The 25,260-nt window shown below is 46.5% G+C and overlaps 1 protein-coding gene and 1 non-coding gene across 2 annotated transcripts; one reads left to right on the top strand and one right to left on the bottom strand.

Moving 5' to 3' along the window:
* Positions 1 to 561: 561 nt before the first annotated feature.
* LOC138952093 (small ribosomal subunit protein uS5m-like) lies at positions 562 to 13,699 on the bottom strand. The gene is made up of 11 exons (XM_070323690.1): positions 13,628 to 13,699; positions 12,417 to 12,548; positions 11,928 to 12,047; positions 9,349 to 9,576; positions 8,895 to 8,929; positions 8,366 to 8,456; positions 8,007 to 8,053; positions 7,772 to 7,829; positions 6,691 to 6,753; positions 3,231 to 3,370; positions 562 to 1,577 (listed from the first exon to the last, which is right to left on the bottom strand). Exons 1-11 carry the CDS (start codon positions 13,686 to 13,688, stop codon positions 1,233 to 1,235), a joined length of 1,320 nt encoding a protein of 439 aa, XP_070179791.1. The 5' UTR covers positions 13,689 to 13,699; the 3' UTR covers positions 562 to 1,232.
* A 204-nt stretch (positions 13,700 to 13,903) lies between these two features.
* Trnad-guc (transfer RNA aspartic acid (anticodon GUC)) lies at positions 13,904 to 13,975 on the top strand. Its single transcript has one exon. It is a non-coding gene; the product is annotated as a tRNA-Asp (tRNA).
* The last annotated feature ends 11,285 nt before the right edge of the window (positions 13,976 to 25,260 follow it).

The following is a 25,260-nucleotide window of genomic DNA, read 5'->3' on the forward strand; positions in this document are numbered from 1 at the left end:
GCTTGCAACGTAGTACAATATATTACCTTACTGGGAGAATGCAAGTTTCCAGTACAAAGGACTTAACATTTCTTACATACTGCTTGACTAAAATCTGTACAAAAATTGACTATATTCTATACAAGAAACACTTAACAAGGGTAAAAGGAGAAACAGAATCCGTTAGTCGCCTCTTACGACATGCTGGGGAGCATCGGGTAAATTCTTCCTTCAAACCCGCGGGGGAAAGAGTTAGTGAGAGAGATTTAATGAGAGAGAGAGAGAGACTGTGACAAAGTGAGAGTTATAGAGAGTTAGTGAGAGAGAGAGTGAGCACAGGTATGGTGTTTTTTCAGTGTGAAGATAATAAAGCCCTCCAGGATATGCTGCTCGTTTCCATCCACTTTCACGTCAAGCATCATTTTAAAAGGACATTAAATGGCTGCATTTTCACAGACTGATGTCGGTGTGATTTGCCGCAGCTGTACTTCTTGTTGGGTGGCTGAGAAGACAATGGTGAATGAGGCGGCCACAGTCAATGAAAACAATGACACACACATACACACTGAGAAGCACAATTACTTATAGGGTGACTTTACATTCACACTTATTTTCAAACATTCAATCAGCATGCAAAACACGGTCATATAAAAAATAATCACTTGCCAAGTCATCCTGCCTGCCATTTGTCACACTGTCTACGTCTACAACCACCTAACGCCACCAACATCCTGGTCCACAATGTTGGACTATTGTCTTCTGCTCTGCTTGTACAGATGGCAGAGTTCTGGCGCTGGTCATCACCCAACTATTGATGGGGTGATTTGTTGGTGTGGCTTCGTCCCCGTGGCAGTACTACTCCCTCTCCTGTACACTACCATCACCTGACAGGCCTGGCCCACGTGGCAGTACTACTCCCTCTCCTGTACACTACCATCACCTGACAGGCCTGGCCCACGTGGCAGTACTACTCCCTCTCCTGTACACTACCATCACCTGACAGGCCTGGCCCACAGCACTGGGCTCTCTACACACAACACTTGCACACAAACACTCGGCAATATGTAGTCCCTGAAAGAAAGAACTATGGACAGTCTCTCAGATCACCTGAGAGTCCTAGTCCTATACACCGTGATCACCCGAGAGCCCTGGCCCACAGTTTCTTTTCCCCAGGATTGGGCTCAATACCCATAACCACACACAGTCACACACGGCAATGGAGAGGCTCTCAGGTGATCACGCTGTACAGGTGATCACCTGAGAGCCCTGGCCCGTCGTTTCTTTTCCTCATAACTGGGCTCAATGCCGAGTGCCAGCCGCTCCAGCTGTGCGTGTCGCTGGTTCCGCATCTTGACCAGGTAGCGGTTCTTGATGTGCCAGCTCTTGAACTTGGTGTAGAAGGGCGGGGCCTTGGGGCGGTAGAGCGGCACCTTGCCCCCGTAGTACAGGTGCTCAAAGTTGAAGCCTTCCTCCTTGACCCCAACCTCCCGCGTCTTGCCGTCCTGTGGCCGCGCCACCACCAGGGGGATGTTGTCCATGTCCGGCCGGAACTCCACCACGTTCAGCTTGACCCGGTCAGCAAGCTCCTGGTGCGTCTCCTGCACACGCACATCTTGGTTAGAGCATGATGGGTAATCACTATTTCTAGCTTTAATAGCTCTCCTAGCAACACACATCTCGGTTAGAGTATGATGGGTAATAACTATTTCTAGCTTTAATAACTCTCCTTGCATAAAACACACGCATATTTTGGTTGTGGAATGTGGATAGAGAATGAGAGCAGGATAAAGTAAAGCCTGTTCTTCATGTAGAATGTGGATAGAGAATGAGAGCAGCATAAAGTAAAGCCTGTTCTTCATGTAGAATGTGGATAGAGAATGAGAGCAGCATAAAGTAAAGCCTGTTCTTCATGTAGAATGTGGATAGAGAATGAGAGCAGCATAAAGTAAAGCCTGTTCTTCATGTACACTGTGGATAGAGAATGAGAGCAGCATGAAGTAAAACCTGTTCTTCATGTACACTGTGGATAGAGAATGAGAGCAGCATGAAGTAAAGCCTGTTCTTCATGTAGAATGTGGATAGAGAATGAGAGCAGCATAAAGTAAAGCCTGTTCTTCATGTAGAATGTGGATAGAGAATGAGAGCAGCATAAAGTAAAGCCTGTTCTTCATGTAGAATGTGGATAGAGAATGAGAGCAGCATAAAGTAAAGCCTGTTCTTCAAGTAGAATGTGGATAGAGAATGAGAGCAGCATAAAGTAAAGCCTGTTCTTCATGTAGAATGTGGATAGAGAATGAGAGCAGCATAAAGTAAAGCCTGTTCTTCATGTACACTGTGGATAGAGAATGAGAGCAGCATAAAGTAAAGCCTGTTCTTCATGTACACTGTGGATAGAGAATGAGAGCAGCATGAAGTAAAACCTGTTCTTCATGTACACTGTGGATAGAGAATGAGAGCAGCATGAAGTAAAGCCTGTTCTTCATGTAGAATGTGGATAGAGAATGAGAGCAGCATAAAGTAAAGCCTGTTCTTCATGTAGAATGTGGATAGAGAATGAGAGCAGCATAAAGTAAAGCCTGTTCTTCATGTAGAATGTGGATAGAGAATGAGAGCAGCATAAAGTAAAGCCTGTTCTTCATGTAGAATGTGGATAGAGAATGAGAGCAGCATAAAGTAAAGCCTGTTCTTCATGTAGAATGTGGATAGAGAATGAGAGCAGCATAAAGTAAAGCCTGTTCTTCATGTACACTGTGGATAGAGAATGAGAGCAGCATGAAGTAAAGCCTGTTCTTCATGTACACTGTGGATAGAGAATGAGAGCAGCATGAAGTAAAGCCTGTTCTTCATGTACACTGTGGATAGAGAATGAGAGCAGCATGAAGTAAAGCCTGTTCTTCATGTACACTGTGGATAGAGAATGAGAGCAGCATGAAGTAAAGCCTGGTCTTCATGTACACTGTGCGCATCTGCCTGCAATCAATTTCCATGCACAACTTTTGTTTTGTTTTGTCGGTCAACCGCTGGTTGGGTGGCGAGCATGATCTACTTATTTGGGGGAAAAGACAAAGGGGCTCTACAGGGAAAAAGCCCTAAGAAGGAATTCAAGCCTGTCCAAACGATGCAGAGCTGTTGACCCATGGACATCTCGCTCCCCAATGATAAGCCCCACCCCCTCCTCCCAACACACCTACCTCCTTCATGTCATCTCCTGCATGACAGGTGAGGAAGGAAGGATAGAGCAGTGAACTCACCTGTCGCTGAAGTCCAGCAAAAAAGGCCTTGGTCAAGTTTTGGACGTTGGTGGTTGACCCTTCGACCTTGGCCGACATGTCCTGGATGCCGATCACCTCACAGATGGTTTTGACGGCGCGGTGACACGTCAGACCCGAGCCTGCAGGACACACACCATTCTACAGTTTGAATTTTGCTAACAGTCAGAATGGGGCAGTGACACACACATCATTCTATAGTTTGAATCTTGCTAATAGTCTGAATGGGGCAGTGACACACACACCATTCTATAGTTTGAATCTTACAATTAATGGGGCAATGACACACACCATTCTATAGTTTGAATCTTGCAATTAATGGGGCAATGACACACACCATTCTACAGTTTGAATCTTGCAATTAATGGGGCAATGGCAAAGTGGACAAGATCCTGACAGAAAGCCACCAACAGAGACCTCTACATCAAGACACACCTCAAACTACCATACGGTGCTATAAATACATTTGTCTCTAAAGAGGCGGCAAGGCAGCGTTTCACAGTGGACTGCTGTGACACTGACCCATGCCCAGAGAGAGCCATAGAACCAAGAGGGACGGAGGAAGCTGGTTGGTAGGTCTGTATGGGGTGCCCACACAATAAAATAAAAAACAAGTCGCGTAAAGTGAAATTAATAGATTTACTCAATCTGTTGAAGTCAAAGAATGCAACTGTAAGCACTGCATTTTTTCACAATGACCGTAGTCCGCCGCTTGTGCATAACGGAGTGAAACTGACGAGCCTGTTCAGCGGGGTAGTGGTTTCGCTGTGCTGCATAGCACGCTTTTCTGTACCTCTCTTCGTTTGAACTTTGTGAGCGTGTTTTTAATCCAAACATATCATATCTATATGTTTTTGGAATCAGGAACCGACAAGGAATAAGATGAAATTGTTTTTAAATCGATTTTGGAAATTTAATTTTGATCATAATTTTTATATCTTTAATTTTCAGAGCTTGTTTTTAATCCAAAATAACATATTTATATGTTTTTGGAATCAGAAAATGACGAAGAATAAGATGAAATTGTTTTTGGATCGTTTAATAAAAAAATAATTTTAATTACAAGTTTCCGATTTTTAATGACCAAACTCACTCATTAGTTTTTAAGCCACCAAGCTGAAATGCAATACCAAACCCCGGCCTTCGTCGAAGATTGTTTTGCCAAAATTTCAATCAATTTGATTGAAAAATGAGGGTGTGACAGTGCCGCCTCAACTTTTACAAAAAGCCGGATATGACGTCATCAAAGGTATTTATCGAAAAAATGAAATAAACGTATGGGGATATCATACCCAGGAACTCTCATGTCAAATTTCATAAAGATCGGCCCGGTAGTTTAGTCTGAATCGCTCTACACACACACACGCACAGACAGACAGACAGACACACACACACACATACACCACGACCCTCGTCTCGATTCCCCCCTCTATGTTAAAACCAAGTCGCGTAAAGTGAAATTAATAGATTTACTCAATCTGTTGAAGTCAAAGAATGCAACTGTAAGCACTGCATGTTTTTCACCAAGACAAGTAGTTTTGTGGGAGTAACTGTACACAGCCACCACCACCCTCGTCTGATTTCCAGTCTAACTGTACACAGACACCACCACCCTCGTCCGATTCCCAGTCTAACTGTACACAGCCACCACCACCCTCGTCTGATTCCCAGTCTAACTGTACACAGCCACCACCACCCTCGTCTGATTCCCAGTCTAACTGTACACAGCCACCACCACCCTCGTCTGATTTCCAGTCTAACTGTACACAGACACCACCACCCTTGTCTGATTCCCAGTCTAACTGTACACAGACACCACCACCCTCGTCTGATTTCCAGTCTAACTGTACACAGACACCACCACCCTCGTCTGATTTCCAGTCTAACTGTACACAGACACCACCACCCTCGTCTGATTTCCAGTCTAACTGTACACAGACACCACCACCCTCGTCTGATTCCCAGTCTAACTGTACACAGACACCACCACCCTCGTCTGATTTCCAGTCTAACTGTACACAGACACCACCACCCTCGTCTGATTTCCAGTCTAACTGTACACAGACACCACCACCCTCGTCTGATTTCCAGTCTAACTGTACACAGCCACCACCACCCTCGTCTGATTTCCAGTCTAACTGTACACAGACACCACCACCCTTGTCCGATTCCCAGTCTAACTGTACACAGCCACCACCACCCTCGTCTGATTTCCAGTCTAACTGTACACAGCCACCACCACCCTCGTCTGATTTCCAGTCTAACTGTACACAGACACCACCACCCTCGTCTGATTTCCAGTCTAACTGTACACAGCCACCACCACCCTCGTCTGATTTCCAGTCTAACTGTACACAGCCACCACCACCCTCGTCTGATTTCCAGTCTAACTGTACACAGACACCACCACCCTTGTCTGATTCCCAGTCTGTGTGAAAACATTCAGTCAAAACTTGATGAGAAGAGAAGATGAGATGATGTGCTGGAGAGTGACCATCATATTTAACGATTTTATCATCATCAACTTGTATAAATGTAAAAGAAAAGACCAATGGACAGATGAGAAGAGAAGATGAGATGATGGTCACTCTCCAGCACAATGAATACAGTGACAGGGAAAGGACAATAGCACAGACATCACCACTTCATCTCACATAGCACAGACATCACCACTTCATCTCGCATAGCACAGACATCACCACTTCATCTCACATAGCACAGATATCACTTCATCTCACATAGCACAGACATCACCACTTCATCTCACATAGCACAGACATCACCACTTCATCTCACATAGCACAGACATCACCACTTCATCTCGCATAGCACAGACATCACCACTTCATCTCGCATAGCACAGACATCACCACTTCATCTCACATAGCACAGACATCATCACTTCATCTCACATAGCATAGATATCACCACTTCATCTCACATAGCACAGACATCACCACTTCATCTCACATAGCACAGACATCATCACTTCATCTCACATAGCACAGACATCACCACTTCATCTCACATAGCACAGACATCATCACTTCATCTCACATAGCACAGACATCACCACTTCATCTCACATAGCACAGACATCATCACTTCATCTCACATAGCATAGACATCATCACTTCATCTCACATAGCACAGACATCATCACTTCATCTCACATAGCACAGACATCATCACTTCATCTCACATAGCATAGACATCACCACTTCATCTCACATAGCACAGACATCACCACTTCATCTCACATAGCACAGACATCACCACTTCATCTCACATAGCACAGACATCACCACTTCATCTCACATAGCACAGACATCACCACTTCATCTCACATAGCACAGACATCACCACTTCATCTCACATAGCACAGACATCACCACTTCATCTCACATAGCACAGACATCACCACTTCATCTACATGTATTACCTTTGGCTGCCTTGTAGACAAACACTGCCGTCTGCTTTTCCTTGGAGTAAAAGTTGTGAAAAACTGAAAATACATAAACACCCATATTTTTTTAAATATGCTTTCTTGTCATCAAAACAACAACAAGAAAGGCAAAATATACCATTCACTAGATCCTCAATGTTTTGATCTGTAAAAGTGCACATACAAGTCATACAACAGACTAGTGAGGAGTAAACAAAGGGAGACCACTGAGCTTCACATATTGCTTCTCAGAACATGGCAGAATCAACTTATGCTTTTTGTGTCAACACTAGTGCTACTGATGCAGCTAAATACCATACACACATTTCAGTGACACACTGTTAGCAAAATCATCAAAATGAACGTTACAAAAAAGCACCAGTCTCCACACAAACCTTAATAATACAATGTAGTTTCATAAACAAACAAAATCTCCTTGAAAGGGATGCAGATGTCAAACTATATACAAAGACAAATGACTGACAGACACATACATGTATACGCCTTCCCACTCCCCCATCTACCCCTTCCCCATCTACCCCTTCCCCATCTACCCCTTCCCCATCTACACCTTCCCCATCTACCCCTTCCCCATCTACCCCTTCCCCATCTACCCCTTCCCCATCTACCCCTCCCCCATCTACCCCTTCCCCATCTACCCCTCCCCCATCTACCCCTCCCCCATCTACCCCTTCCCCATCTACCCCTTCCCCATCTACCCCTTCCCCATCTACCCCTTCCCCCATCTACCCCTCCCCCATCTACCCCTTCCCCATCTACCCCTTCCCCATCTACCCACTGAACACACTGCACCTACACCAACCAGCCGCAACATTCCCTGCACTGTCTCAACAACACACTGTACCTACACCAACCAGCCGCAACATTCCCTGCACTGTACCTACACCAACCAGCCGCAACATTCCCTGCACTGTCTCAACAACACACTGTACCTACACCAACCAGCCGCAACATTCCCTGCACTGTCTCAACAACACACCTTCACCAAACACAGACAAACACACACAACAGAAATAAAAGAAAGAGAACAAGAGAAGAGACAGAAAGGAGCCCCCACCTGTGTGGTTGTCGTAGCGCTCGATGTAGCGCAGTCTCTGGGCGGCCATGTTCTTGGCCTGAAAACACACATTCACATCACATCACTTGACCTCACTCTCACTCAAACAGTGGCTTTCCCTACAGTCTCTCTCATTCTCTCTTCAACAGAGTAACAAGGCATAAAACACACAAAGTCTCCAGTAAACAGGTAGTAGAGTTACATGGTATGCAAGTCAGCAGGGTGCATGTCTTACCTTCCTCAGCGAGGCCTTAGCATTGGGCGCCTTGGCCAGAGCAAAACCTGCACACACAATTCATCATCCACATCAACAGTCACCTCAACAGTCAGCTACTTTACACCCATGTAAACACTCACAATTCATCATCCACCTCAACAGTCACCTACTTTACACCCATGTAAACACTCCAATTAGCAACAGTCTTTTCTTTTCTTCCTTCCCTCCTTCACAAATGCCAAGAAGTACATTGTTTTAAAAAAAACCTGTAATATATGCACACGCACACACACACACACAGAACACAAGAGAGAAAAAAGACTAACAAAGACAAGAGAAGATGAGTAACAAAATAACAGAAATCAAATGTGCCTGACCAGCCAGTCCATTCTTGTTGCCGGTGACGACGAAGGAACTGAAGCGCTGTTTGCGTCCCAGGTTGCCCGTCATGTTGGTCACCAGTTTGAACTGAAAACACAACCAGCGTCATGCTCTCATCCTCAATGCAACAAGTCACACAGTTTATAGCATTTCACTCTCAAGGTCACTCTCTGATTCTGAACGCGAAAACTGTCACAGAGTTTAAAACATTGAGAGAGTTGTCAACTTGAGTGTTAAGCATTGGACGGAGCAAACTCAAGTCTCTCCTATTTTGTGTTCAAGGTGGATTTAAAAATTAGTATTTTCATGGATCAACTAGTGAATGAATCTACAGATGTGACATTCCTGCAAATACAGACCATACCAACACCTCTCGCACACATGCACACACACAGAGACACACACACACACACAGAGACAGAGACACACACAGAGACAGACAGACACACACACACACACACACAGACACCCATACACACACACACAGACCACACACTACACTACAGCTACTGTGATGAACCTCACCTCAAGGACACGAGAGTCAAAGCCTTCAAATTTGTCTGAAAAACAGAAAAGTGTTCCGTATCAGGTAGGCAAATTTGCAATGCATCACTGAAGGAAAAAAGAAAGACATTTACAAATCTTAAAGTTTTCATAACGGACAGACACTGCTCAATACTAAGACTCATCGATTACTCAGCTCAGTCAAAAACATAACAGGAATGATAACTATAATTGATTGATCTTGCAGTCTCGGAGGACAATGACTATCTTGACCTGTGTAAAATGTCATATTTTTGTTAAAAATACAAATAACATACATTGAAAAGTGAGTTGGATGGTAATAATATGAATGGGCTGAAGGGTCTTTCTGATGCCCCTCTGAGCTTTACAGTCCTGTCAAAAGAGTAGTCTTTAGGACTTTACAAACACATACATTCATTTTCAGAGCGTGGAGTGTGGCAAACAAAATACTCACAGTCTCCCACGGGGTCCGGCGGGCCGACGCTGGTTCCAGGGAACTTGGCTCCAGTCCATCCGCGCTGCAGGGCCGGCACTTTGAACGACCTGAACTGTGACCCCCTGTCTCGCATCTCCATCATCCTTGATTCACGCTCCGGGTCGGGCGGTAACTGCTTGATGTTGACCACCTCCTTGCCTTTTATCACCGGCGCATTAAGGCCTGGCCACACCATGTTGTTTTTCCCTGTCACACAAACACACCATACAATGATACACCTAATGTTGACCACCTTTTATCACCGGTGCATTAAGGCCTGGCCATACCATGTTGTTTTTCCCTGTCACACAAACACACCATACAATGATACACCTAATGTTGACCACCTTTTATCACCGGTGCATTAAGGCCTGGCCACACCATGTTGTTTTTCCCTGTCACACACACACACACCATACAATGATACACCTAATGTTGACCACCTTTTATCACCGGTGCATTAAGGCCTGGCCACACCATGTTGTTTTTCCCTGTCACACACACACACACACCATACAATGATACACCTAATGTTGACCACCTTTTATCACCGGCGCATTAAGGCCTGGCCACACCATGTTGTTTTTCCCTGTCACACACACACACACCATTCAATGATACACCTAATGTTGACCACCTCCTTGTCACATTATCTTCAGGGGTTACCATGCCAATATGTTCTTGCCAATATCACGCACAGCAAAACAGTACGCTACTGATCTGTGCTCTGAGCTTGTACTGCGCAATAACCTGTTGTCTTGCATACTGCGGGGAAGTAGTCATCTTGATGCCAAAGATTTCTGTGCCTCTGATTTCTACGAAGCACACAGAATGTTGCTTGCATCCAGTATAACGGTACTGCATCACGACAAGCTATGCAAGTATGGTAAAGTCTGGTCTTTGTTCATGTCCTCTCTTACATTGTCCTTGTTGCATGTGTGACTGGCTGACGCAGTAGTCCCCCTTACACAGCAGCTGCTCTGCACTGACAGAGTTGTCTGCTGGCCTAAAGCGCAGTTTCTTTATAGTAGCTCTATATTACTTGTGTGTCGCCGGTTAAACACCTGTCAGATGTGGAGAGCTGTTTGTGATAGGGTCCGGCTGCTGGTGTCGCCGGTTAAACACCTGTCAGATGTGGAGAGCTGTTTGTGATAGGGTCCGGCTGCTGGTGTCGCCGGTTAAACACCTGTCAGATGTGGAGAGCTGTTTGTGACAGGGTCCGGCTGCTGGTGTCGCCGGTTAAACACCTGTCAGATGTGGAGAGCTGTTTGTGACAGGGTCCGGCTGCTGGTGTCGCCGGTTAAACATCTGTCAGATGTGGAGAGCTGTTTGCAATACAATACAATACAATACAATAACTTTATTAATCTCTAAAAGAGAAATTACATTGCTGAGCGTTTGTGTCCGTAATAAACAAAGATTACGGACACAACAGACAGCGTTGTCACCACCAGCGCAGCGACACAGACATCAATGACAGGGTCTGGCTGCTGGTGTCGCCGGTTAAACACCTGTCAGATGTGGAGAGCTGTTTGTGACAGGGTCCGGCTGCTGGTGTCGCCGGTTAAACATCTGTCAGATGTGGAGAGCTGTTTGTGATAGGGTCCGGCTGCTGGTGTCGCCGGTTAAACACCTGTCAGATGTGGAGAGCTGTTTGTGAGAGGGTCCGGCCGCTGGTGTCGCCGGTTAAACACCTGTCAGATGTGGAGAGCTGTTTGTGACAGGGTCCGGCTGCTGGTGTTGCCGGTTAAACACCTGTCAGATGTGGAGAGCTGTTTGTGAGAGGGTCCGGCTGCTGGTGTCGCCGGTTAAACACCTGTCAGATGTGGAGAGCTGTTTGTGACAGGGTCCGGCTGCTGGTGTCGCCGGTTAAACACCTGTCAGATGTGGAGAGCTGTTTGTGACAGGGTCCGGCTGCTGGTGTCGCCGGTTAAACACCTGTCAGATGTGGAGAGCTGTTTGTGACAGGGTCCGGCTGCTGGTGTCGCCGGTTAAACACCTGTCAGATGTGGAGAGCTGTTTGTGACAGGGTCCGGCTGCTGGTGTCGCCGGTTAAACACCTGTCAGATGTGGAGAGCTGTTTGTGACAGGGTCCGGCTGCTGGTGTCGCCGGTTAAACACCTGTCAGATGTGGACAGCTGTTTGTGATAGGGTCCGGCTGCTGGTGTTGCCGGTTAAACACCTGTCAGATGTGGAGAGCTGTTTGTGAGAGGGTCCGGCTGCTGGTGTTGCCGGTTAAACACCTGTCAGATGTGGAGAGCTGTTTGTGACAGGGTCCGGCTGCTGGTGTTGCCGGTTAAACACCTGTCAGATGTGGAGAGCTGTTTGTGACAGGGTCCGGCTGCTGGTGTTGCCGGTTAAACACCTGTCAGATGTGGAGAGCTGTTTGTGACAGGGTCCGGCTGCTGGTGTCTCCTGGCATGCTCTTTGAGTTCAGCAACAGCACATTTTTATACGGCTATTCATTTGGCCCGAACTCTCTCCTGTTTGATTGGCATTGCCTCCAAAGGTGATTAGAGAGTTTCATGCACTTGGTTACTATGCAAAACTTCACTTACCAACACCAATAATCTGTCCACGATTCAAATCTGTCTTCTTGCGAGCACGCTTCCCTCGACCTCTCTTCCGACCTGCATTGCTGACACCATACACACCGCCCCACAGGTCATCTGCTGTCACTGAAAACACACAACGATCCAAAATATTAATCTGGCTGTCACTGAAAACACACAACAATCCAAAATATTAATCTGGCTGTCACTGAAAACACACAACGATCCAAAATATTAATCTGGCTGTCACTGAAAACACACAACGATCCATTTATAATATTAATTTGGTTGTCACTGAAAAAACCCACAATGATCTATTAATATTAATTTGGCTGTCACTGAAAACATACACAGTGATCCATCCAACATAATGATCCACAGCTCTTTAAAAAAAACACATTCTACACCTATGCCCATGTTTCAAAGGCAACACATAACATGTATGACAGATATATTCCAAAATGATGAGAGGGCAACTGAGCGCTAAGTACAAACCTTTGCCAACAAAGCTGACATTTCTGCAGACGGTCAACTGAACAGGTGTCCTTGCGACAGTCTGCCTGCCTTGTATGCCTTGTACCACAAGATTCAGGCTGTGGCTTGAAGGCTGACATCTCCAAATGTTACCTGTAAATGTCACAGTTAGCAAGATGTACATCTTTCTCCCTGTCTTAACTCTTACTCTTAGGATGTTTTTATGCTTTTGATTTTGTGATACAGTAGAATCCGCTTAATAAACACACGGTTAATAAGGACAGCCGCTTTTAAAATACACTTTAGTCCGGTCCGGATTTATCACTATATGGCCCATGTAATAACCCTTCGGTTAATAAATACAAAAATCCGGTTAATAAAAAGAGTTTGTTGGCGAAATTGGGTATTTTTTCCGTGCTGGGACGCTCACTTAACACAAATTTGACAATGTATTGTCAAACACGGAGCGATATCTACTCACCTGACAGACGATGCAAGCATTTGCTGAAGCTTAGTGAGCTAAGTTCAGCGAAAATTGTGATTTAGGGGGAAAGGAGATCACGAGAATTAGATCACGTTTGCATTCTCTCATTGCATTCTCTGCTACACACATATAAAGCTCGCAGTTTTGAACATGACGGAGAAGAAGAGTTGCCAACCCCAACTGCTTCAGCGATGCGTGCAGCGCTACAAGTCCTGCGAATGGGACTGGAAAGACGGGGCTTTCCTGACAGTGACAGTGATAGCTTTAATTGTGTTGATGCCGACATCCGCGCATTTCTGCGCAAAGAGCCACTGAAACAGCTGACAATGGACAAGTTTTTTTTAACTGAATCGTACACGGTACAGGTACATTTACTTCATGATCGCTTCCTTTACAGGAGAGGAAATTCTTTTTTTTTCTGTTTGATTTTATTTTTTTAATTCGGTTAATATTAATAATAAAAACTTCGGCTAATAAATACAAAATTGCCCAGTCCCGATAAAAAAATATTGGTTAGAGTCTGCGGGTATTGTGCCTGCACATTGGTTTGTCCAGTGGTGAGACACATTCGTGTGCCTGTATACACTATCACTATGAGTATGATACAGTGGGATGGTTTATGTAACTCACGTCTGTTTTGTGCCAAGTATTAGCTTTGAATGTGCTATGTTTTTATTTTAAAACTAGACATTTGATACACTTAGACACTTGACAAAAGGGGCAGTTGAGAACCACAAGAACAATGTACCGTGACATGCAGACGACGTCCTTGCCAGAGTCGCCGCAAGGCCATGCAGAACAGACGCCATCTTGCTTAAACATACGAGGGAGTAACCTCCCCTCCGCAAGTGTTACCGTACGTTGGACGGGTTATGGATCGCAGCAGACGCATTTACACCGTTGATAAAACCCGCCGTTTGGTTATAATTACAATATGTAATTCTCACAGTTATATTAAGACGATGCCGCCTCACAAACAATTGGTTAATTTTATATACTGTATATTTCTCGGAGTGTCCATGGCTCCTCGGTAGTATAGTGGTCAGTATCCCCGCCTGTCACGCGGGAGACCGGGGTTCAATTCCCCGCCGGGGAGGGCTTCTTTTTATTTTTTTTAATGTTTCCCGTCAATTTTGTTATGCTGTCTTTGTCATGCTTTTCCTGAAAAGAAATGTTTTCAGTGCTGTGATAACTTGTCAAATTACATCAGAGCAGCAATACATCGTATACACAGTTGTAGACTTATTTTCATACTCGCTACAGAGCTGACAATTAAGAACAAAATAATACTTTCCTCAAACTTAGGTCTATTGCTTGTTGATACAAATGCTTATGTGTTTGGTCTGTCTTTAATTATCCCTGACTAAAATGCATGATTACAGGCAAGTTAGATTTGTTAAATTTACATGTATTCATTTAAATGGACAATAAAGTGATTATTATTTATCATTTGAGTGGGTCTGCTTGTTGTTTAAGTGGATGCACTTGTGAATTTTTTGTTCAGTTATGCGGGAGTCACACATACACGACGCACGGTCCGCGCATTGAAAATGAATGAAACATGGAAAATAAGATCAGTGCATCGTCACGGTTGTGCGCCCAACTTTCAAGTTGTCGAGGCCTTTGGTCACACATACGCGACACACGGCCCGCGGATTGAACATTAATTACACATGGAAAACAAGAGGCGAAGCCTTCAAGGCTCACGTAAGAAATCGACAAACAGTAACACAAACTCAATCACTCCGTCACACATACACACACACACACAGTAAGCATTGGTGACACTGTGCAAGAAAGAGAGACACTAGATCTAGATCTGTCTCAGTCTGCATGTAGCCTACTTACAGACACGACTGCCAAATAGTCTCGGCCCGCTCAAAATAACAATGACCGAGACATTCCTTCGCGTGACGTCTAACCCTCTTACGCCATAATGTGACGTCTTCAAATGACGAAATGTTAAAGTTTCTACCACAGACATACACACGCACGCACGCACATACGCACATACGCACGCACGCACAGACAGACAAAGTTACGATCGCATAGGCTACACTTCGTGAGCCAATAAGACCAGTGTGTTGTTGTGCGCCCAAGTTTTGTCGCTGTTTGGTACAGTGCAACCCCTGTGTAAAGACCCCTGGGACAGTGCAACCCCTGTGTAAAGACCCCTCAATTTAACACTTCCTCCCTTTTAACACCTTGGTTTTTAAGATTTTCTGTTCAAATCCTCTGTATATTTACTCCCATTTTAAGAATCTCTCCTTTTTAAGACCCGATTTTTTTCAAATTTTGTTAGATTGTAAAAGGGGGGGGGGGGGGTCCACTGTAGAAGCTAGCGAGTTGACAACGAATACACAGCGTGTGCTCCGCGTGTGTCTCGCGTTGGTCTAGCGCGCTCTGCGTGTGTCTAGCGTTGGTCTAGCGCGCTCTGCGTGTGTCTGGCATGTCCAGAACATACATGCGTCGAGCTCCGCACATTTTTGTACATGCTCAAAAATCCCAACACACACAGCGAATGACAACAAATGCATAGTGTTGGTCCAGCGCGCTCGACGAACGAGTAACGAACATTGACGCACACCCAGTGAACGACAACGCACTGGCCAAAATTGCGATTTTTTCTGTGCGTCGTGTATGTGTGACTCCCGCATTAACCTCGTTTTGTTTTTGGACGGAGTGGGGGTGAATGGTGCTATACTGAATGGAAGAGTGTGACATGAAGTTCTTGTACATCATTGTAAAGAGTGTGAATGACGTTTTAGTTTAGATGTCAAGCGCTTAGAGCAAGCCTTTTTAACGAAAGTTTTTGATTTAGCGCTATATAAATGTTCTTATTATTATTATTATTATTATTCTCAAATTATTGATGAACAGACGTCTTCCTGTTTCACGTATTTGTGTATATATGTGTGTGTGCATGTGGTGTGTGTATGTGTGTGGTATGTGTAAGTTTGTTTGTTTGTTTGCTTAACGCCCAGCCGACCACGAAGGGCCATATCAGGGCGGTACTGCTTCGACATATAACGTGCGCCGTGTGTGTGGTGTGTGTGATGTGTGTGCAGTCTGATATTTACAGACATTGCGATGATAAGAACAGTATCAGAAGTAGGGAATACCAATTTACAAATGATTGTATTGAAGACTGTGATGTTGGTCATTGCATATGTAGCCACTGGCTGCCAGCTCTTGCACCCCCACTCCGTCACACACACACAGACAGAGAAACACACTCACACACACACACACACACTCATGTGACAGAAACAAATACATGTAACAAGAACGTATTTTCAGGCTTCCTTTTACTTTTTATTTCCTTTTTTTTCATATATACTTTGTGTGAAATACACTCTAGCAGGGGGAGGTAGCGGTACAGGCAGTAGCACTGGAGACACTGAAAGGAATCTCTCTACACTGACAGGGAGAAACACAGCATGTGTCACAACACCTTGTGTTCCTGTGCCTACCTTTCTACCACCCGCTTTTAGTCCTGAAAGATCAATTTGTACAAAAATAAATGCTGGTTTTCTTATAGCATTGCCAAAGTAGCTGTCTCTATGAAAAGTGGACTACATACATGATTTGTGAAGGTTGTTGTTGTTGTGAGTGCACACCAGTCTGTCAACAGCAAAGTGCTGTATAACGTCTGTCAACAGCAAAGTGCTGTACAACGTCTGTCAACAGCAAAGTGCTGTACAACGTCTGTCAACAGCAAAGTGCTGTACAACGTCTGTCAACAGCAAAGTGCTGTACAACGTCTGTCAACAGCAAAATGCTGTACAACGTCTGTCAACAGCAAAGTGCTGTACAACGTCTGTCAACAGCAAAGTGCTGTACAACGTCTGTCAACAGCAAAGTGCTGTACAACGTCTGTCAACAGCAAAGTGCTGTACAACGTCTGTCAACAGCAAAGTGCTGTACAACGTCTGTCAACAGCAAAGTGCTGTACAACGTCTGTCAACAGCAAAGTGCTGTACAACGTCTTGATGGTCAACTGTCACACACATTGACAATTCTGTCAAAAGATGGCAAATGACAAATAAATATTTCTCTGAACTCTTGTAATCCGGTATCTGACACAGTTACATGAAATCGTGACACACTTACGAGAAGTAATCATGACAAAGTTGATGTCAAGCCCTTGAATATCATGCAAAGTCTCAAGTTAAAAGACTTTTCCACCGACCCTCCTAGCTAATGAAGAACACCCTCACCTGCACAAGATGTCTAAAATCTATTGTGAGCAGTACATAAAGAAGAGATATGTATCACAGTATGTACAAGACTAAAAAAAAAAGGTCACTTTTTTTGAAAAATCTTTCTCTTTAACATTTGTGAAACTGCAAATAAAACATGACAATAAATTATATTAGGCAAATTTCGGTTTGGATTGAAATCCTTGTTGAGGCAGACGGTGTACGCGTTCTCTGCCTGCGTTGCTGCCCAGTAGATGATGCATGCGACACTCGGCGTGTCCTGTGTATTCCCGCCTGTATTCCCTCCCCAGTAAGGCCCTTCGAGGCAAGCTTGGCTATGGCTCCAGATTCAAAGCTAACTACAACATTGGTTTTCATCATATAATTATAGCTTACAATGTAAACTTCCACAAAAACAGAACTTTTCGTTTCAAAAAGAAACATATTCAGGAGAATCTTGCATTAATTTTTAAAAGTAACAAGAAACATGTTCAGGAGAATCTTGCATTAATTTTAAAAAGTAACATTTTGATCTTTCGCCGATTAAGGAAAAAATGCCCTAAAACAGCTGGCTGAAGGGCTCACGCATGGAACACACAGGACACACCGTGTCAAATTGAGAGAGACACACCGTGTCATATTGAGAGAGACACACCGTGTCATATTGAGAGTGACACACCATGTCAAATTGAGAGTGACACACCCGTGTCAAATTGAGTGACACACTGTGTCAAGATAAGAGTGACGTAAAAAGCACAATCAGTATCAGTACACTGACAAGAATAAAGTCAAACATAGCAGGTAAAAAGGAAACAGTTAATCATGATATAAATAGTCCAGCAAATCAAACTTGAACAAGTCCAAACCAAGACAGTATAAATTAGGCACAGCCACAATAGTGCATGACCAAAGGAACCAGCTGTAAAACCCACAAGTCACACAGCTGAGGCGTGTGTTTGAGCCAAACACAGGTAGCACTGTACCCAAACGTACAGTGCAGTGCGCATACACCCCAAACACTGGTACAGCTGTACTGAAGACAAAGGAGGACATTGCGAGTGAAGGAAATAAGATAGGCTGTGAGATCGCATGCAATTTGTTTCATTTTGTACGGTGTTCAAACAACTGAACAGGGTAATCAACAACACATCTCAATTAAATGTTTACCGTTATGCATGTTAGAAAATGAAATGCCCCATTCCTCAACTAGGCACAAAGGAACAACACAACAGTTTTCAGTTGAATTGGTTTTTGTTGTCTGCATTCAGCAAACCACTACATTGTATAAAACACCTGAGATTGTAGAACTTGCGTAGATATCTCAAAGGTAAGATTGTAAGACCAACAGTTTCTGTCGCTAATGTTTGATTCTATAAATAGCATGCTGCCTATCAAGCCGGTTGAGCCAGGTAGAGGGGAGATAACTACACAGCCGATTAAAATACACACTTAGCAAAAACTAATGCATACATCTTCGTCCACTTATAAAGGTATCTTTTTTGAAATTTAATTATGTTAAAATTTGCTTCTCTCATAAATTTAACACGGAATCAAGTCCACATTTCTATGCTACTGACTAAAGTCATTATGTATGCATTAGTTTTTGAACATATTAGACCAAACCAATAAAAACACAACACTACATTTGTCATGCATAATGTACAATTTCTTTTCAAAGTCGTTCTATTTTTAACAGCATCAATTTGATGTCAAAGATCTTGTATTCAAAGAACAAATCTTCTTTTCAGTGATATTTTTTCTTTCTCATTTTTCAAAATTTCAACAGAAATATCTAAGATATCTGAGATATGACATCCTTTTACAAGAGAAATTATATCTTTTTTCTACAAATTGATCATCATTTAGCAAACTTTTGATCTTTTTTCGGCTAAATCCAACATACAGTTGACTTTTTTTTTATATGTGAATATTTGTCATCTTAACAATATACAAGCCGCTCCGGCACACAGTACTCTTTAGTTGCCACAGCAACAGACACAAGAGGGCGCCATGAGTCAGCCATGTCCAATCCGGTGCGGCCCCGACACAGGGCCAGTCAGACAACTCAGCTCTGACAGCCGTGTTCTGTATGAGGCAGTTGTGTGTCGTAATGACGCCTGCTTTCAGCGCTCACAGCTGTGTAATGTCTGATGTAGGTGTGTGTCGTAATGACGTCATGCGTTAGTGCATGTGCCACCTGTTGTGGTCTTTGCATGCTACACGATACAAGTCGTGAAAATCACTTTGACCATCTTGTGAATTATGTTGGTGTGGCATGTTTAAACATCTTGGGAACTTTGTTGGTATGGCATCTAGCATGGAGCGTGTTGCAAGCTTCAAACACCAACTGGCCATAGACAGCATGCGCTACATCATGGTAAGATGTAATGAACATCAAACAGCCACTGGCTATGGGCGGAGAGCTCACTACTCATAGCGCTACAGCTAAGCGAGATGCAATGCAACATCTGTTTCCGTTGTCTTCACCAGTCTCATCTCTGTGTCACACGTAGCAGTGACATGGAGAGACGGTTTCCAGGTCTCTGTACTGCTGGAGACAGGAGACAAACCTTACCAGACAATTCCCATTGTTGGCCTGTCTCATGCAACCACAGGCACAGTTATAAACTGGCCCGTCAGCAGATATTTGGTTATATCATGCCAGAAGGTGTTGTCATAGCAACAATAATCCTCGGTGCGATATGGAAGGTCAAGCACAATACTGCGAGGCGCCCGTACCCTTCGTCAGAGGTGGGCAGCCATCACAGCTGGGGCCGAAAGTGCTCAAGCATCCCATGTTTTTGTTTACCACCGTGTGCTCATGCACAGCCCTTGTGATTTTATTTACATGGGTAGGACTGGCCACACTTGAGTGATCTCCCTTGACATCACCGTGCACTCTCCCCATCCCTCCCTGCCAGGCTACCCACACTGTACATCAAGCACACATAGTCATCTGGCTTGTCAACACTGGCAATCAACAACATGTGGAGGTCAAACTAACCACATGTGGAGGTCAAACTAACCACATGTAGAGGTCAAACTAACCACATGTGGAGGTCAAACTAACCACATGTGGAGGTCAAGCGGATGCATGTTAATCAGAGGTCAGTCAGATGCATGTTTGTCCAAATGGAAAATTTCCTAAATAAATTATCATTTAATTAATATACTTACCCGAATCACATTAGCATTGAGTCACCTGAGATGCTTATCACTGAAAAACGCTTACCCGGCTAAAGAATTTAAAGGGAAGCAACCCCATCACCAAAACGAAAGTGAAAGTAGCTTTGGTAATGGGCCAGTACACCGGGAGTTACCTCCCATACGGGTGTATGCCACGTCACTTCCTCTAGGAACACGTGCCTATTATCATACGGCTTTAAAAAATCTTAAAACCATAAGCGGGGCAGGTGGGAGGGAATACAGTATGTGATTCGGGTAAGTATATTAATTAAATGATAATTTATTTAGGAAATTTTCCATTTAATATCATATTCTTACTCCGAATCACATTAGCAGATAACATCAACAAGGCGGTGGGCTAGAAATGAATCAAAACTCACCATCAAGTTCTGGACAGGAACTGGCCTGCTGCTATGAGCGCTGGAAGGCCTCTGGAGCCATCCTGTCGAAGAGCTGTGACGTCCCGAAGATAAAAGTTTATGAAAACATCTTCGGAACGCCAATACGCAGTTGTCAGCACCTCCTCTAGACGTCTGGAGCGCAGAACTGCCAGAGAGGATGCCCACGCCCTCGTTTCATGGGCTCGGGCCGAGTCAAGTGGCAAGGAGGGCATAACCCCCCCCCTCTTTGTGCGACTCCACTCATAAGCCTGCTTGATGAGCGAGGACACCCACCGGGCCAACGTTACCTTCGACAAATCTTTCTCGCGCCTAGTAAGGAGAGAGATAAACAACAACTTCTGAGAACTAGACCGAATCGGCTGAGTCCGGGCTAAGTACAGACGAAGTGCCCTCACAGGGCAATTGACCGAATCGGGGTCATCCGGGGCCAACGCGCTGGTCAGAGCCTTAACTCTAACCAGCGGAGAGGCCTGCCCCGGAGACTGATTCTTGGCCAGGAAATCAGGCCGGAAACGCAAAGATGCGGAACCGTCCGGCTCAAAGGAGATATCTCCAGGCTGACCCGACAGGGCGTGGACCTCGCTACCCCGTCGGGCCGTAGCCAACAAAAGGAGAAACAGCGCTTTGCGAGTGACATTGAACAGACTGGCCTCGCTTAAAGGCTCAAAATCCGCAGAACGAAGGAATTCCAGGATTAAAAACAAGTCCCACTTGGGAGCGGGCAAACGAGCTTTAGCTTCCTTAAGAGCAGCCCCTTTAATGACTGCAGCTATAACGCCCCCGACTCGAACAGAACGACCAATCTGCTTAAGAGTCGCCGAGATAGCGGAGCGCCGGACCCTCAACGAGGAGACTGAGGCGCCCTGCGAAGACATGAAAGAGAGGTGGTTAGCGACCTGAATAGAGCGCGGAGCCACCGAACTCACCCCTCTAGCTGAACACCAGGCAGTCCATGCCTTCCAGTGGGAAGCATAAACTGAAGAGGTGGACGCTCTATGCGAGCGAGCCACCAAGTCCAGAGTCAAAGACGACGCCCCAGAGCGCTTCAGCGAGTCCCGAACAACTTCCACACGTGAAGCTTCAGAAGACTGGGCTCCTCGTGTGGAATGCCTGTTCGGGGCTGCACTAGTTCCCCTCGCACGAGTGCGAGAGGAATGGGGGGCCCTTGGGCGAGCCGAAGAAGATCTGGAAACCAGACCTGCGACGGCCACAGAGGAGCGACCAGAAGAAGAAGGGCCGGCTCCTCCATCTCCGCTTTCCGGATTACTCGGCTGAGTAACGGAAAGGGAGGAAAGGCGTACGCCTCCAGACCCGTCCAGGGAAAGTCCAGAGCGTTCACTCGCCATGCCTGAGGGTCCGGGAATGGCGAGACGAACACCGGAAGCCTCTTTGAGTACCTTGTGGCAAAAAGGTCCACCAGAGGCTTTTGGACCTGGGCCCAAAGGCGAAGCAGTGCCCCGTGAGTGATCGTCCACTCCGACTGAAGCACCGTACCGGAACGACTGAGCGCATCCGCCAAAGTGTTCAGCCTCCCTGGAAGGTACCTGGCCGAGATCGTGATATGATGCTGAAAGCACCACACCAGGATCTCGCAAGCCCTCTCCGAGAGAGACGGGGACCGCGAGCCTCCCTGCTTGTTGATGTACGCCGCCACTGTCATGTTGTCTGTAAACAGACGAACATGTTTGGCGTACAGGGAGGGCAGAAACTTGGCCAGAGCTAGAGCAACTGCCTCTAGCTCCAGCAAGTTGATGTGCCACAAGGACTGCTCCGTCGTCCACAGACCGGAAGTAGTCTGAAGATCTGTATGTGCCCCCCAACCCTCCCTGGACGCATCTGTAAAGAGGTCCAGGTCGGGGAGGGGCACGACGATCGGAACACCTCTGCAGACCCACTCCGTGTCCAACCACGGAAGGGTCGCAGACTGGAACCATCCCTGCAAAGGGATGAGGGCGTCCCAGTCCACCAGAGGAGAGTCCACAAACGGCTTCAGCGCGAACTGAAGCGGACGTTTGTGGACCCGGCCCAGTGAAACCAGAAGAGCCATAGACTCCATCTGCCCCAAGATGGAGGCGAGCGAGCGGATGGAAGCCATCAGGAGAGGTAAAGTGGAGCGAATCTGGGCTTGGAGCTTGTCCACCCTTCTCTGAGAAGGCTGGACAGTCCAAGCGACCGTGTCGAAAGACATCCCCAGATAAGTGAATGTCTGTGACGGGGTCAGCCCCGACTTTACCCGGTTGATCGAGAATCCCAACGAGTTGGATTCTCGAAGAACCGTCAGGGTATCCTGCGAACAGCCGCTCTGGGACTGGTTCATGATGAGCCAGTCGTCCAGATAAGCCCGCAGACGGATACCCTGGGACCTCACCAGTGCACAGACCTGTCTCACCACCATGGTGAAAATCCATGGTGCGAGAGACAGCCCGAAAGGGAGTGCGCGAAACTGGTAGATCTGATCTCCCCACCGGAAACGAAGCCATTTCCGGTCGGCCGGATGCATAAGAATATGAAAGTATGCGTCCGTGAGATCGATCGAGGTCACCCAGTCTCCTGGGCGGAGAGAGTCTCGGACAGAGGCTGGCGTCTCCATCTTGAATTTTATCTCCCTCAAGAAAGTATTGAGGAGAGATAAATCCAACACGGGACGCCATCCTCCTGATGCTTTGGGAACAGCGAACAGACGCCCGTAAAATCCCAGGGAGCTGTGGACCCGAACTCTCTCCACCGCGCCCTTCTGCTCCAGGGAGGCAATTTCCGACTGCAAGACGGAACGTGCTTCCTGCGAGAAGGGGGGCTTGAACCGCGGAGGCACTCGGGTAAGAGGCGCCTTTTCCTCCCGCCAGAGCAGGCGGAAGCCCGATCTCACCACTCCCACAATCCATTGGCTGTCTACTACCAACATCCAACGAGAAAGTGCCCGGGAGGGGCCTCCCGCCATCACCAAGGTGGAGGGCGGGAGGGAGGTGAGATCGGGAGCGCTTCATTGGGGGTGTGGCTTACTTCCAGAGCCGCCACGCCCCCTCCCCGATGCCGTCCTCTTCTTCCCACCACGAGCGGCCGGCGGAGCCTGCCGCTTCTGAGCTGGCTTGGGGTTAGACGATGTCTGAGCCTGCTTCTGTTTAGAAGGCTGAGACTGTTTCACCCCCTTCAGAGTGTAGTCAAGGAACTGACTGTCCTTGTTTGACTGAATCTCCTTCTGTCTGGCATCCAGTGCCAGCGGACAGAAGAGAGACTCCTCTGAGACCGGGGAGACTCTCAAGGTCTCCCTAGTAGCCAGTTCCGTGAATTGGGACTGCGAGAGGAAGAGATCCCTCCTGCAGAGTACCGCTTGGGTGTACTGCAGGGAGGAAAGACGCAATTGTTCCTCATTGACCTTGGCCAATGCGGCCAAAAGCGCAGAGACATCGTCCGCATTCTGTTCTTCACTGAGAGTGAAAGGAACTAGCGAATCGGTCAATGCCCGAGACAGAGCCCGAACGAGAGTCTCCGCAATGGAGGACAGTTCGATCTGCCGACGTCCAACCTCCTCAGCAGAGAGGAGGGAAGCCTCGGAAACCGGCAAAACCGAATCACGCTTGATCGGTTTAGTCAGAAGAGGCAGCAATTCCCGGGAAACCGGAAGGGTAGCCCTAGGGAGTGCAAAAGACGCCAGCCAATTCTGGCTCTGATTGGGCATGCCAAGCTTCCTATTGACCGTAGGCACGAAGGAAGAGGCTTGGGCAGCTGAAGCCACCCACTGCTGCGCTGATTCCGGAACTGGACCAAAAGGAAGCAGTAACGGAACAGGCACTGGCCGAATACCACTCCCCGCATGTGCTGGACGAACCAGTGAATGCGAAAGTTGGTAAGCCACTGACGGAGACTCGGCGAACCGGAAGGAAGAAACATCCTCCTGTGCCGGCCGGAAGTCCGCCATGGCAGAAGGAACGAATGATGCGGAAGAGTCCGCAGCCACCACCCCTTCAGGAAAATAACGAGACGTTACTTCCGCCGCGACGTCAAGAACAGACTTGAGCTTCGACGGAAACACGCCCCGCGACTCCTCGCTGACCACTGATGGAGCATCAGAATAGTCACACGTGGAACCATGACCGAAGTCACCAGTTCCGGAAGCAGAAGCATGCCCTGGCAAACCGGAAACCGGAAAAGCCTGAGCACTAACGTCATCCTGCCGCCCAAAATCCTGTGAAGGTAAAGGGTAAGCAGGACGACCATCCGCAAAAACCGGAGCTGGATGAGCTGACGTCACTCCCCCGACTGAGTGGAGTGATGCCTGCTCAAGCCTAGGCGCTTGAAAGCCGGAAGGCGCACGCTGTAATCCACTATCTGGTATCCGGAAGGAACCACCAGAAGAGGAAGAAGCGTTTCCGGCCGAAACCGGAAGTGTAGTCAACGGAACCGCAAAATGCGGAAGTGAAGACTGCACTGGTTGACTTCGCGATCCGGAAGGACCGGAAGTCAGTGAATACTCCATCCTGCCGCGACCGCCGTAGCGTGCCGGAGCGGACGGATCATCACTTCCGGCAAGTGCCGGAAATGCGGCAGTCGAAACCGACTGCCGCCGCTGTTCGAACAAGTCCGGGGCCTCGTAG

Source organism: Littorina saxatilis, linkage group LG17 (assembly GCF_037325665.1).
Source record: "Littorina saxatilis isolate snail1 linkage group LG17, US_GU_Lsax_2.0, whole genome shotgun sequence".
In the NCBI taxonomy this organism is placed as follows: domain Eukaryota; kingdom Metazoa; phylum Mollusca; class Gastropoda; order Littorinimorpha; family Littorinidae; genus Littorina; species Littorina saxatilis.

Excerpts from the sequence above, each read along its gene's own strand:
- LOC138952093 (XM_070323690.1), bottom strand. The coding sequence starts at position 13,688 with ATGGCGTCTGTTCTGCATGGCCTTGCGGCGACTCTGGCAAGGACGTCG. Across the intron at positions 12,549-13,627 it reads GACGTCGTCTGCATGTCACG|GTAACATTTGGAGATGTCAG; the intron begins GTACATTGTTCT and ends TGACATTTACAG. Across the intron at positions 1,578-3,230 it reads TTGCTGGACTTCAGCGACAG|GAGACGCACCAGGAGCTTGC; the intron begins GTGAGTTCACTG and ends GTGCGTGTGCAG.